At 46.4% G+C, this 13383-nt stretch overlaps 2 protein-coding genes across 2 annotated transcripts; both read left to right on the top strand.

The window, feature by feature from the left end:
• The first annotated feature begins 6801 nt into the window (after positions 1-6801).
• Positions 6802-8673, top strand: LOC123450812 (7-deoxyloganetin glucosyltransferase-like). The gene is made up of 2 exons (XM_045127911.1): positions 6802-7362; positions 7464-8673. Exons 1-2 carry the CDS (start codon positions 6858-6860, stop codon positions 8489-8491), a joined length of 1533 nt encoding a protein of 510 aa, XP_044983846.1. The 5' UTR covers positions 6802-6857; the 3' UTR covers positions 8492-8673.
• Positions 8674-10115: 1442 nt separating this feature from the next.
• On the top strand, positions 10116-11920 carry LOC123450919 (probable cinnamyl alcohol dehydrogenase 5). The gene is made up of 3 exons (XM_045127970.1): positions 10116-10283; positions 10384-11177; positions 11471-11920. Exons 1-3 carry the CDS (start codon positions 10207-10209, stop codon positions 11704-11706), a joined length of 1107 nt encoding a protein of 368 aa, XP_044983905.1. The 5' UTR covers positions 10116-10206; the 3' UTR covers positions 11707-11920.
• Positions 11921-13383: the final 1463 nt, after the last annotated feature.

Below are 13383 nucleotides of genomic sequence, written 5' to 3'. Positions count from 1 at the left end.
CTTCGGTACATGCGCGACGAAGCCCTGCCAGAGTAGCTCCACCACCTCCCCGCCACGCCGTCGTGCTGCCTTAGAATTCAACTACCTTTTCGTCTCTCTTGCTGGATCAAGAAGGTAGAGATCATCATGAAGCTGTACGTGAGCTGAACGCGGAGGTGTCGTCTGTTCGACGCTAGATCGGGACGGAGTTCGTGGGTTGCTTGCAATTCTGATCGCGAAGACGTTCGACTACATCAACCACATTTCTTAACGCTTCCCGCTTAGCAATCTACAAGGGTATGTGGATCCGACCTCCCCTCTCGTAGATGATCATCACCATGGATAGGTCTTGCGTTTGCGTAGGAATTTTTTTGTTTCCCATGCAATGTTCCCTAACATGAATTTGAGTAAGACTCAAAGCTCGACCACGGCAAAAGAAAGAGAAAGGACGAAGGTCATCTCCGATGCCTTAGTCGTAGGCTTTATAGTATGCCATGTTTTGTACTGCACGTGATGTGTGCCTTGCCATGAGTCTGTCAAGGGGTACAAAAGTTATCCAGGAATGGATCACTCAACAGGGATGAAAATTATCATTAGTAACTTGAGGACTAAGGAAATGTTTGTCGGTTATGGAGGTGATAAAAGAGTTCATCGTAAAGGGTTACGTCGATGCAAGCTTTGACACCAATACGGATGACTTTAAGTAGCAAAATGGATTCGTATAGTGAAGCAGTCATGTGGAATAGATCTAATTGGAGAATTGTAGCAGCACCTACAGTATGACATAGAGACTTGTAAAGTACACACGGATCTGAATGTTTCAGACCCGTTGACTAAAACCTCTCTCACAAGCAAAATATGATAAACTCGAGAACTTATTGGGTGTGAATCACATGGTCATGTGAACTAGATTATTGACTCTAGTGCAAGTCGGAGACTGTTGGAAATAGGCCCTAGAGGCAATAATAATTTTATTATTATTATATTTCCTTGTTCATGATAATTTTTTATTATCCATGCTAGAGTTGTATTGTTTGGAAATTCAAATACATGTGTGGGTACATAGACAACACTGTGTCCCTGGTAAACCTCTGATGGGCTAGCTCGTTGATCAAAGATGGATAAGGTTTCCTAGCCATAGAGATGAGTTGTTATTTTATGTGATGGACAAGACCCAAACTATGATTGTAGCATATGGACCGTGTCAGTTTATTGCTATTTTTTTCTGCACGTCAAGTATTTGTTTCTATGACCATGAGATCATGAAACTAAGTGACACCGGAAGAGTACCTTGTGTGCATCAAACGTCGCAGCATAACTGGGTGACTATAAAGATGCCCTAAAGATATCTCTGCGGGTGTGTGTTGAATTGGCATGGATCAATACTGGGATTTGTCACTCCGTATTACGGTGAGGTATCTCGGGGCCCACTTGGTAATGCAACATCACCAGAAGCTTGCAAACAATATGACTAAGGAATTAGTCACGGGATATTGTATTAAAAACGAGTAAAGAGACTTGCCGGAAACGAGATTGAACTAGGTATGTATGAACCAATATGGCCATCCAAGTCCCGCTATTGGTTATTGATCGTAGAGGTATCTCGGTCATGTCTGCATAGTTCTCGAACCCGTAGGGTGTGCACACTTAACCTTCGGTGACGCTAGAATAGAATTGCGACGTATGTCGGTGACCGAATGTTGTTCGGAATCGCGGATGAGTTCTCGGACCTCACGAGGAGCCCCGGAATGGACTGGAGGTAAAACTTTATATATGGGAAGTCATATATTGGCTAGCGGATATTTTTTGGGGTTTATCGATATTCTACCGGGAAGCTTCTGGAAAGTTCCAGAAGGTTCCAGAGGGTTCTGGAAGGATACCTCCATCCCCTAGGACGTGCATGGGCTGTAAGGGGGTATCCAAGCCTTGTCGAGCCATCCCCCGAGATCCCATGCGGTTGGGAGGGAAGAGTCCCTACAGGGGAAGGCACCTCCCTAGGCCCACGCCCCCTCCTTGGAGGAGGGGCTAGGGCTGTGACCCAACCCTGCACCTTTCCTCCTATATATAATGGGGGAGAGCGAGGGGCTGAACACACTAATTCTGACGCCCCGGTGGCATCCCTACCTCTCCCATAACTCGGTTTTTTCCTCGGATCAATTCCGGCAGCGCTTGGCGAAGCTCTGCTGGCATTACTCCTTCATCATCTCCACCATGTCGTCGTTCTGCTTGAGATCCCATCTACTTCTCCTTACTCTCTTGTCGCATCAAGAAAGAGGAGACGTCATCGAGCCGTACGTGTGATGAACGCGGAGGTGTCGTCCGTTCGGCACTAGATCGGGACGGATCGTGATGGGATCGCGGGCCGGATTGCGATTTGGATCGCGAAGACGTTCGACTACATCAACCGTGTTACGCTTCCGCTTAGCAATCTAGAAGGATATGTAGATGCACTCCCCCTCTCATAGATGTTAGTCTCTAGAGATTGATCTTGGTGATCGTAGGAAAATTTTTGTTTCTCATGCGAGATTCCCAACTGTTTTCTATGCTATTACTAATTTATTTTGTCCTGGTGTATCCATTAAGGCCACCTTTTCATGTTATTACTCACTTATATTGGATCCCGAGGCGATCCGTACGTTGGGGAAAGCCGGGGGTCCTCTTACGGGGACCTCGCCAAAACTTAAAGACTTGGTATATAATGGCATGTTTTGTATGATCTTACTCACTGGTTTTGGGTCTAGGAGCAATCCGAACGTTCGGGGAACCACGAGTTCCGCTTACATGGACCTCGCTAAAAATAGCAGATTTGATCCATTTTGGCCAGTTTTCTATCCTATTACTCGCTGATCTTGGGTATGCAGGTGATCCGAACGTTGGTGGAAACCCGTTGTTTGGTTACGGGGATCTCACCAAAACTAGCAGATTTAGCATATTCTACCCAGTTTTATATGTTATTACTCACTAATTTTGGGTGCCAGGGGAAATCCGAATGTTCGGGGAACCCCGGGGTCTGCTTACGAGGACCTCACCAAAACTCGTTGATTTGGTCAATTATGGGCAGTTTTCTACGTTATTACTCACTCATTTCGTTCCCATGGTGATCCAAACGTTCGAGGAATCACGGGGATCCGCTTACGTGAATTTCGCCAAAACTTGTAGACTTGGCATTTTCTACCCAATTTTCTATGCTATTACTCACTGAATTTGGGTCCCAGAGTTGTACGACCATTCTGGGAACCATGGGGTATGCATACAGGAACCTCATAAAAAATCGCAGGTTTGACAAATTATTGCAAGTTTTATATGTTGTTACTCACTATTTTTGGGTCCCCGGGTGATCCGAATGTTCGGAGAATCCCAAGGTTTGGTTAAGGGGACCTCGCCAAAACTCGTAGATTTGGTCCACTCTGGCCAGTTTCTATGCTATTACTCACTGTTTTATAGTCCCGTGGTGATCCGAACATTCAGGGAACCGCATGGTCCTCTTACGGGACCTCGCCAAAACTCACAGATTTGGTCCATTATGGCAAGTTTTCCATGCTATTGCTTAATGATTTCAGTCCCGGAGCGATCCTAATGTTGGGGGAACCCCGAGATCCACTTACGGGAACCTTGCCAAAACTCACAGATTTTGCATATAATGTCTAGTTTTCTATGATATTACTCACTGATTTTCTAGTCCGGGGTGAAACGAACATTGGGGGAACCTCGGGGTATGGTTATAGGGACCTCGCCAAAACTCACGGATGTGGTCCACCGATGCCAGTTTTCTATGCTATTACTCATTGTTTTTTGTCTCGGGGTGGTCCGAACGTTTGGGGAACCACGTGGTTCTCTTATGGGGACGTCGCCAAAATTCACAAATTTGGTCCATTATGACCAGTTTCCCATGCTATTACTCAATGATATTGGGGTGCCGGGTGGTCCGAACGTTAGGGGAACTCCGGGGTCTTCTTACGGGGACCTCGCCAAAACTCGGATATTTGGCTTATAATGTCAGGTTTTATATGATCTTACCCACTTACGTAGACCTCGCAAAAAATCACAGATTTGATCTATTCTGGCCATTTTTCTATCCTATTACTCACTGCTTTTGGATCCGAGGGTGATCCGAACGTTCGTGGAAACTCGGGGTCCGGTTACGGGATCTCGCCAAAACTCGTTGATTTGGTCCATTTTACCAGTTTTTTATGCTATTACTCATTCATTAAGATCGGGCATAGGAAGGGGAAAATAAACACACACCTTCCACCTTCTATATATATATGAGGAAAAATCAGAAGAGAGGACGGGCAGGGACGAGAGATATATAGGCAACTTTTCAGTCCCCGCTGAGGTCTAAAACCAGGACTAAAGACAGATCTTCAGTCCCTAGTTGGAGACACCAACCGGGACTGAAGGAATTGCGGCAGGTGCGATACCATCTTTAACCGGGACTAAAGGTCTGACTCTGACGGGGACTAATGTCTGCCGAGCCTCGGCCAAGCATCCTACCTGCTCGGATCGGTTCATAACGCGATCGATACTATTGCTCGGATCAGCCTAGAACCGAAGCATTGTTTTCTATTTGTGAGGTAAAGTATTGCTGGCTATTCTATAGTACTCCATTCCTAAAGAAATATAAGGGCGGTTAGATGTTATATTTCTTTACGGATGGAGTACTGCTTTATAGCAGCGACACCCCAGCTACAACATGAATGCTCCAGTGCTAGTGATTCTCAGTCCATTGTTGATTCAGTATTTGCTGTAGCACGACAACTGTTATCTGTTCTACTAAGTTTTGAGCCGTTGAATGTGTCCATTTGGCATCAACACCGCTGTACAATTGACATCATAGCTAAGTTTCTATATAATCTAAAGGGGTTCCTTTGTTGGGACCCTTACTGACACAGTTCGCGTTGATCAGTTGAGAATGTTGACTTTACATTTTTATCAAATCTTCAAACCATCAATGCAATAAGAAAGATTTTAGGAAAACACATGGTGAGTATCAGCCGTCAGATCAAATCTTCAAACCTTCAATGCATTCCGTATCAGCCGTCAGATCAAGACATGCTATGTCCTCAAACGACTCTTTTTGCCCCCAAATCATGCGGGCGTGGTGCAGGACGATAATGAGGCAGACATCCATTGAAGCTCGTCGGGCCACTGCCACCTGCCGGATTGCCTTCGCTGGCCTGACTACCGCCGCTCGCCGGATTGCCGTTGATAACCGGGTCGCCACGGCTCGCCGGATTGCCACCGCACGCCTGTTCAAGCAAACTTTCTCGCCGGTTGAAGCAAAATTAGATACAGGTTGCAGCAAAATTTATCGTCAGTTCTATCAAAAATTGCTTTGCATCTCTGAGAAAACATAGGCTGTAGCAAAAAAAATCCAATGGTTCCAGCAAAAAAAAATGCTGGTTGTAGCAATACTGCTCGCCAGTTGTATCAAAAATTCCTTGCCGATCCCATCGAAGAAAAAGCCATCACCGCCATGGGTGGATGTAGCAAAAAATTCCTTTGGTTCCAACAAAGTCATATCATGGTCGTAGCAAAAATCTACGGGAAAAACTAACATGGAGATGCATGTAGCACAAATCCACAAAACACAGCTAGTAACAAAAACTGACAACAGTTGTAGCAAAATGGTTCGCCGGTTCAGCAAAAATCAACGTGGTAGCGAATTTGGATGGGTGGGTGTAACAAAAACATAGGCTGGTTCCAGCAAAACAAAAGTATTGTTGTAGCAAATCCTATTGCGTCAACCATAGAGAGGAGCACAACCAGCTACGGGCGACCATGGCAACGAGTGCTGGTTGCCGCACGGTCGCAGTGGTCGATGGAATGCCGCACGCCGGAGAGTGCGGGTCGGGTGGATGTGGCCGGTTGCTGGAGTAGTGTGGACAGATGGTTGGGGTCGCAGGAGCAGCGCAGAGAGGTGATGGGAGCAAGGATGTGGTGCTGCGAGCGAGAACCAGAGACAAGGCAGACGAGATGTGAGCGAAAGGATGAGTGGATGAGGTTTGTGTGGTGGACGTTGGTGACTGGATGGTGTGCGTGGCACCCGTTAGCGCGCGGCAGCGCGACGAGAACGACGCAACCGGCCAAAAGTTTGGCGGGCGCGCAGGATGCAAGCATTTAACTTTAAAATTAGCATCCACACAGGCTAAAATGGGACACAAATTTTAGACACCTCCCAGATACATTGTTTTGACAGACTGATTGATTGTTCTCCATTTGATGGGTTGATGCACAGCTCCCTCTTCCTTAGAGGGTGTTTGTTTACATGGACTTTTTAATGTAGGGATTAAAAAAATCTGTTTTAGTCCTACCTAAACCAAACATGAGGGACTTCTAGGGATTAAAAATGAGCATTTGGGACTAAGAAAGAAAACCCCGAGAAAGAGTCTTTTTGTGCCTTTTTCCAACAATGCCCCGGCTTTTAGCGTGTCATTTAATAGCCTTTAATCCATTACTATGGGTAACATGATCTTTTAACCTGTCATTTAATAACCGCAAGTGCATATTTAGTCTCTACAACCAAACAAATAAGGACTAGGGACTTTTTAGTTGAAACTAAAAAAAATCCTAAGACTTTTTAACCAAGCAGGGCCTTAGTTCGTTGGCGCTTCTTCCTCGGAACGAGCTCTCTCTCTCTCTCTCTCTCTTCCTCACACACACCCCTTACTAGCTACGCTACCATTATATTTCACTCCATGTACACTATAATATTTATTGTTGAAGAGAATTAGTCTAATTTTTTCAACAACAACAATAAATATTTAGAAGCAGAGGGAGTAGACTATAAGATAGACTACGACAGATCCGAGGCCGTGTTACCTTTATATTCTACCACTTGACTGCCACTAGCGCAGCAGATTCCAAGAGCCGGCAAGATGGAGATGGAGAGGAAGCCGCACGCAGTGTTGGTGCCGTTGCCGCAGCAGGGGCACATCGCGCCGATGCTGAAGCTGGCCAAGCTCCTTCACTGCAAGGCCGGTTTCCACATTACCTTCGTCCACACCGAGTACAACCAACGGCGTCTGGTCCGGTCCCACGGCCCCGGAGCCCTGGCCGGCGTCCCGGGCTTCCGCTTCGCCACCATCCCCGACGGGCTGCCCCCGTCGGACGCAGACGCATCACAGGACCCGGCGTCCATCTGCTACTCCACAATGACCACCTGCCTCCCCCACTTCAAGAAGCTGCTCCAGGAGCTCAACGCCACGGCTGGGATGCCGCCGGTGACGTGCGTTGTGGCGGACAACATCATGAGCTTCACCCTTGACGCCGCGGCGGAGGTCGGCGTGCCGTGCGCGCTCTTCTTTACCGCCAGCGCCTGCGGCTACGTGGGCTACCGCAACTTCAGGTTCCTCATGGATAAGGGCATCGCTCCCCTCAAAGGTTTCTTTCTTTCTTTCTTTTCAGCCTTTTATATGCAATTTCCATGGGTGGTTGGATAGTTCATCAATCAATTACTCAATAACAAGTGTTGGTCGGTGCAGATGAAGCGCAGCTGACGAACGGGTACCTCGACACGCCGGTGCCCGATGCTCCTGGGATGAGCCAGCACATGCGCCTCCGTGACTTCCCCTCCTTCATCTGCACCACGGACCGTGGCGACGTGATGCTTAACTTCAACCTGCACGAGGTGGAGCGGTCGGGCCGCGCCGCCGCCATCATCATCAACACCTTGGACGAGCTGGAGCAGGCATCGCTGGATGCCATGCGCGCTATCCTTCCACCCCCGTGCCCGGTTTACACCATTGGCCCGCTCCACCTCCTCGCCCAAGGCCAAGGCCAAGGCCAAGTGCTGCTCCCCGAGATACCCGAGGTGCTCTGGAAAGCAGACGGGTCCTGCCTCGAGTGGCTGGACGGAAGGGAGCCCGGGTCCGTGGTGTACGTCAACTTTGGGAGCATCACCACCATGTCCGGCGAGGAGCTGGTGGAGTTCGCGTGGGGCTTGGCCAACTGCGGCCACCCCTTCCTGTGGATCGTGAGGAAGGACCTGCTGGCGGCCAAGAAGGACGACGATGCCGCCATGCAGCTCCCTGCCGAGTTCCTGCAGGCCACCAAGGGCAGGTGCCTCCTGACGAGCTGGTGCGACCAGGAGGCGGTGCTGCAGCACCCGGCCCTCGGCGTCTTCCTCACGCACTGCGGCTGGAACTCCGCCTTGGTGGCCATCAGCGCCGGGGTGCCCATGCTGGGCTGGCCCTTCTTCGCCGAGCAGCAGACCAACTGCCGCTACGCGTCCGTCGAGTGGGGCGTCGGGATGGAGGTCGGCGACAACGTGCGCCGCCAAGTGGTGGAGGCGAGGATAAGGGAGGCCATGGAAGGCGACGGAGGGAACAAGTTGAAGCGCAAGGCAGCCGAGTGGAAGGAGATCTGTGCCCGTGCTGCTCCTGCCAGATCCATGGCCAACCTTCACAGCCTCGTCAAGGATGTACTCATGCAACCTCCCCCCAAGACTCTAGATTCATCATCATCATCATGCTTGGAATATGAATGGAATGTTCCAGCCCACCTCCTCTAGCTTATACGCCATGTTTTAGGAATAAGAAAACATGCTACCACTCTTGCTCTTGCTAGGTTCATGACATGCATGAAATATGCGGGGCCTTAATTGGTTTGTATGGGTTTTCGGAATAAACAAACATGCATGCATGGATGGAGGGGTTTGTATGGGTTTTTTTGGAATAAACAAACATGCATGGATGGATGGATGGACGAAGCACGCAGCCGTATTATTAAGCAAATAATTAAACAATCTTTGCGCTCAAGTACATGTTTTGTCCCAGTTAAACATAATCAATAAAAAGAAAACGTAAAATGCCGCAAGGGACAAAAATAAGATGAGATAACTAAACACCCAAACCGATTGTAGATCTACTTTACTATCATCTCACATCGGGGAGACCCAATAACCAAATGTTTCCTCGCTTCCGCACGAAGTACTAACGATCATGTACAGATCCACGTAGTCGCCTGGTAGATTACCTGCAAAAAACTAATCCGAGTATGTTTGCCGTTTCTTATATCTCAAAGTATATAATGCGCATACTCCTATCCGAACATGTGTGGCAACAGTTGGATCGACCCCAATTAGCTAAGTTCCAAATAACATGTGCATAGTATTGGTAGGGGTAGTATTAGAGGCTATCTAAACAGAATGTTATAATATTCTAGCCATCAGACATTTGAGAAAGAGGTGTTTAATCGTTTCATCTTAATCACAAAATAAACATGGTTGACTGCCCTCCCAACTACGCTTTGACAAGTTGTCCTTGCTCAAAATCACCTCCTTGTGACGAAATCATATGAAGACTTTGATTCTTAAGGACACTTTAATGTTCTAAATATGTATCTATCTTGGGATTGAGCCAGAGTTGATTAGGTCTACATACATAGATTTTACACAAAACAAACAATTCACCGGTAGTTTGTAGGGAATGATATCAGGCTCATCCGAGATTCGAACGTCCATCAAACTACCGACGAGATGTAGCCAAGCGTTCCACTGGTCTCCCACTAAGAATCTCCGAAACTGAACATTAAGAGGTAAAGACTGCAATACTATAGCATCTTGTATGCCCTTACGCTGCACAATATTATACAAGGATGGAATTTGTGTGGCCAGTGGTGTCTCACCTAGCCACATATCCTCCTAGAATCTAGTAAGATAACCGTTTCCAATAATGAAATTTTGGCCGGTGGAAGAAGGTTGCGTTTACTCTCATCAACCCCTTCAAGAAAGGTCAATCATTAGGATCTTATATATATTTTTATAATATTTGGTTGTCTTAAATCTGAATATGATACTAATGATTAAAAATACATATATTCTTTTTGTATTTGAGATTTGTAATTATAAAATACTCCTATATATTAAGCAGTATCTCTCATGCATGTTGAGAGAAATAAAAGTAGTAGAGTTGATTAAGTGGGATATGTATATATATATTGAGATAAATAAGGTAATGGGATGAACGAGCTTTGTTACATCTACGTAAAAACTCTTACGAAACCTTACGTAACTGCTCACGTGGTCTAATTTGGTTGGAAGGAAGTAAGGCCCAGGCCCACCCTGACAGAATCAGGGGGATGATTAGGTGAGGTGTAGCATTTTTGTGGGATGAACTTGTATATATATAGGATCCCTATAGGATTTGTGTGGGATAGAAGGTTAACTAGAACCTTCCGCCCGTAAGGCTTTCACCTCTACATCTCCCGGCCTCACTAACGGATAGAATGACGGCCAGGAAGGCGGTGGGTCTGGCCGCGCTCGAGAGCTCCGGCCACCTCTCCCCTCTCGCCATAACCCGGAGGTACCTACGTACTCTCCTCTCGTCGATCTCGACCTCGATCGCCCCATACGTAGTAGTGGAATGGAGATGATGTACGGTTGTTGGTAAAAATACTTTACAGGAGCACTGGAGCTGAGGATGTGGCGATAAAGATTCTCTACTGCGGGATATGCCACTCTGACCTGCACAGCATTAAGAACGAGTGGAAAAACGCTAGGTACCCGATGATCCCTGGGCACGAGATCGCCGGCGAGGTCAGCGAGGTGGGCAAGAAGGTGACCAGGTTCGCGGCCGGCGACCGCGTGGGCGTCGGGTGCATGGTGAACTCGTGCGGGTCGTGCGAGAGCTGTGCCAAGGGCTGCGAGAACCACTGCCCGGCCATGGCCTTCACCTACAACTCGTTCGACGACAGCGGCAGCGGCACCAACGCCGTCACCTACGGCGGCTACTCAAGCATGGTGGTGGTGAAGGAGCGCTTCGTTGTCCGGTTCCCGGAAGCCATGCCGCTGGACAAGGGCGCCCCGCTGCTCTGCGCCGGCATCACCGTGTACAGCCCCATGAAGCACCACGGGCTCAACATCCCCGGGCTGCACCTCGGCGTTGTGGGGCTGGGCGGGCTGGGCCACATGGCCGTCAAGTTCGGCAAGGCGTTTGGGATGAAGGTAACGGTGATCAGCTCGTCGCCCGGGAAGAAGGAGGAGGCCCTCGGGCGGCTCGGCGCCGACGCGTTCGTCGTCAGCAACAACGCCGACGAGATGAAGGCCGCGATGAGCACCATGGATGGCATCATCAACACCGTGTCTGCAAACATGCCCATAGCCCCTCTCCTCGGCTTGCTCAAGCCCAACGGCAAGATGGTCATGGTCGGCCTCCCGGAGAATTCCATCCAGCTCCCTCCCTTCGCTCTCGTTGCCAGTAAGTCACTCACTAGTTCGTCAACAGTGTCTTTGTTGCAATTACTACAAGAAATCATCATACATGCATACATATTTACTTCCTCCGTTCCTAAATATAATTTGAATAAATCTACGTTCTAAACTATGTTTATATATATATATATATATTCGCATGTAGCCTTTTAAACTATGTCTATATATAATTAGATGTAGTCTTCTAATAAAATGTCTTAAAATACTTATATTTAAAAAAGAAGGAAGTACATATGTACATATATATATATATATATACTCAAAGGGTGTTGTTTATAGCGAACAAGACCCTGGCGGGGAGCTGCATGGGCGGCATGAGCGAGACCCAGGAGATGCTGGACCTCGCGGCCAAGCACGGCGTGACGGCCGACATCGAGGTCATCCGTGCCGACTATGTCAACACGGCCATGGACCGCCTCGCCAAGGCTGATGTAAGGTATCGCTTCGTCATCGACATCGGCAACACCCTCCAAAAGGCCATCACCGAGGCAGCCGACCTACTCACCGCTGCTTAATTAAATTGCCTCATAGAGGGAAGTCTGTAAACTAATATAAGACGTTTTAGAATACTAGATTAGTGATCTCAAACGTCTTATAGTAGTTTACGGAGGAAGTGACATGCATATCTTACTACTAGTCTATGCTATTACCTCTATAATAGAGAGTAATGTATGTGTGATGTCATGCAATATTCTATTTATTATATTGTAAACATATGTTGTTTTGCTTTGTGTGATGTTATTTATAGAATGAGTAACTAGCTATGATACTTAATTTATTTATTTCCTTATTAAACTGTTGTCACATAAGCAAATTTGCTGATTTAAATTCTATGTTACTTCCACTATGGATAATCTTGGTAAGTAGTAACAATAAATGACCTAAATTTTTTTGGTAGTGTTGCGATTATTATTGAATTGTTGTAGACATTGTTGTTTGTGAGGATATGGACGGACATGATTACTTATGTAGGAGTAGTTCTTTTCTGTAAGAGTAACTAGTATAAATACCGGTGCGTTTGCACCAGGTGAAGCATTAACTATAAATTATGCAATATATTTTAATGTAATTTTTTCAAATCATGAGAAATAAGGTCAATGTAACATTTTTAATACAATTTTTCCATACATCAGTCATTGCGTTGCACAGGACTGTAATGACTGAAATCGCATCTATAGCCCCTAGCAAACTTTTGAAGATAAATAACACTAAAGAGTTATGGCTTAGACTCTATCCAAATTGAAGATAAAAGATGTACTTCCTCCGTTCCTTAATATAAGACATTTTAGAGATTTCACTATAGACTAGATACGGAGCAAAATGAATGAATCTACATCCTAAAATATGACTACATACATCCGTATGTAGTTTATAGTAGAATCTCTAAAAGGTCTTATATTTTAGAAGGGAGGGAGTAGTGAACATGAAGGAAATTTTGTGGTGTGTGAGATTAGGCGTGCCTAACTGTAAACTTAAATTATAATTCCTGCATGCGACGTAACATATCTGCAGCGCACATACACATAATATTATAATATATAGCTCAACAAAAGATACAGCTTTTGCAGACATAAATTAGGACATGCAAACACGGGTTGTTAGTATAACCTAGCTGTATTTGACCAAAGAAGAAAACCCATATCTACACTCACATGTAATATTATGGGTTTCCTGAACACGTCGGTGGTGCTGATGACCATGTATTTTTTTCTATGAAAAGGAGGAATGCCCCGGGCCTCTGTATTGTTGACATGCATTGGATGCAATTTGCACCATTTGGTGTTATAAAACTATCGCAGTTATTTCACATAGACACGGAAGATATATACCCTTACTCGTCAATTTGCTCACTGAGTTAAGTACGATATGAATAGTATTCAAAGGAGTAGGCGACCTATCAGGCTGCAGGAATACCTCCGGGTTCTTAGACATTTCTTTCTCCTTTCTTTTCAAGCAAAAAGAGGATAAAGCTACTTTAAAACACACTAAACAATGGATGCGTTACAGCAGAAAGTGCAACACATTATAAGCCTAGAACACCTTTCTGTTGCTTATGTAAATATAAGCCGTTCTTTTGCTTCTGAACTTGGCCAGTAGAAAGTGCTCACATATGCATCTCCTCGACCAGCAGTCCAGCTTGGTGTTTCTCTGTTTCTGCGATAAGATGGTACTGGAACAATAGGAATCAGCCT

The sequence above is a fragment of the Hordeum vulgare genome, chromosome 1H (genome assembly GCF_904849725.1).
Source record: "Hordeum vulgare subsp. vulgare chromosome 1H, MorexV3_pseudomolecules_assembly, whole genome shotgun sequence".
NCBI lineage: Eukaryota > Viridiplantae > Streptophyta > Magnoliopsida > Poales > Poaceae > Hordeum > Hordeum vulgare.
This window is presented reverse-complemented; position numbering and strand designations above follow the sequence as displayed.

Coding starts and splice junctions, on each gene's coding strand:
- LOC123450812 (XM_045127911.1), top strand. CDS start 6,858: ATGGAGATGGAGAGGAAGCCGCACGCAGTGTTGGTGCCGTTGCCGCAG. Junction 7,363..7,463: donor GGGCATCGCTCCCCTCAAAG/GTTTCTTTCTTT, acceptor TGGTCGGTGCAG/ATGAAGCGCAGCTGACGAAC.
- LOC123450919 (XM_045127970.1), top strand. CDS start 10,207: ATGACGGCCAGGAAGGCGGTGGGTCTGGCCGCGCTCGAGAGCTCCGGC. Junction 10,284..10,383: donor CCTCTCGCCATAACCCGGAG/GTACCTACGTAC, acceptor AATACTTTACAG/GAGCACTGGAGCTGAGGATG. Junction 11,178..11,470: donor TCCCTTCGCTCTCGTTGCCA/GTAAGTCACTCA, acceptor TGTTGTTTATAG/CGAACAAGACCCTGGCGGGG.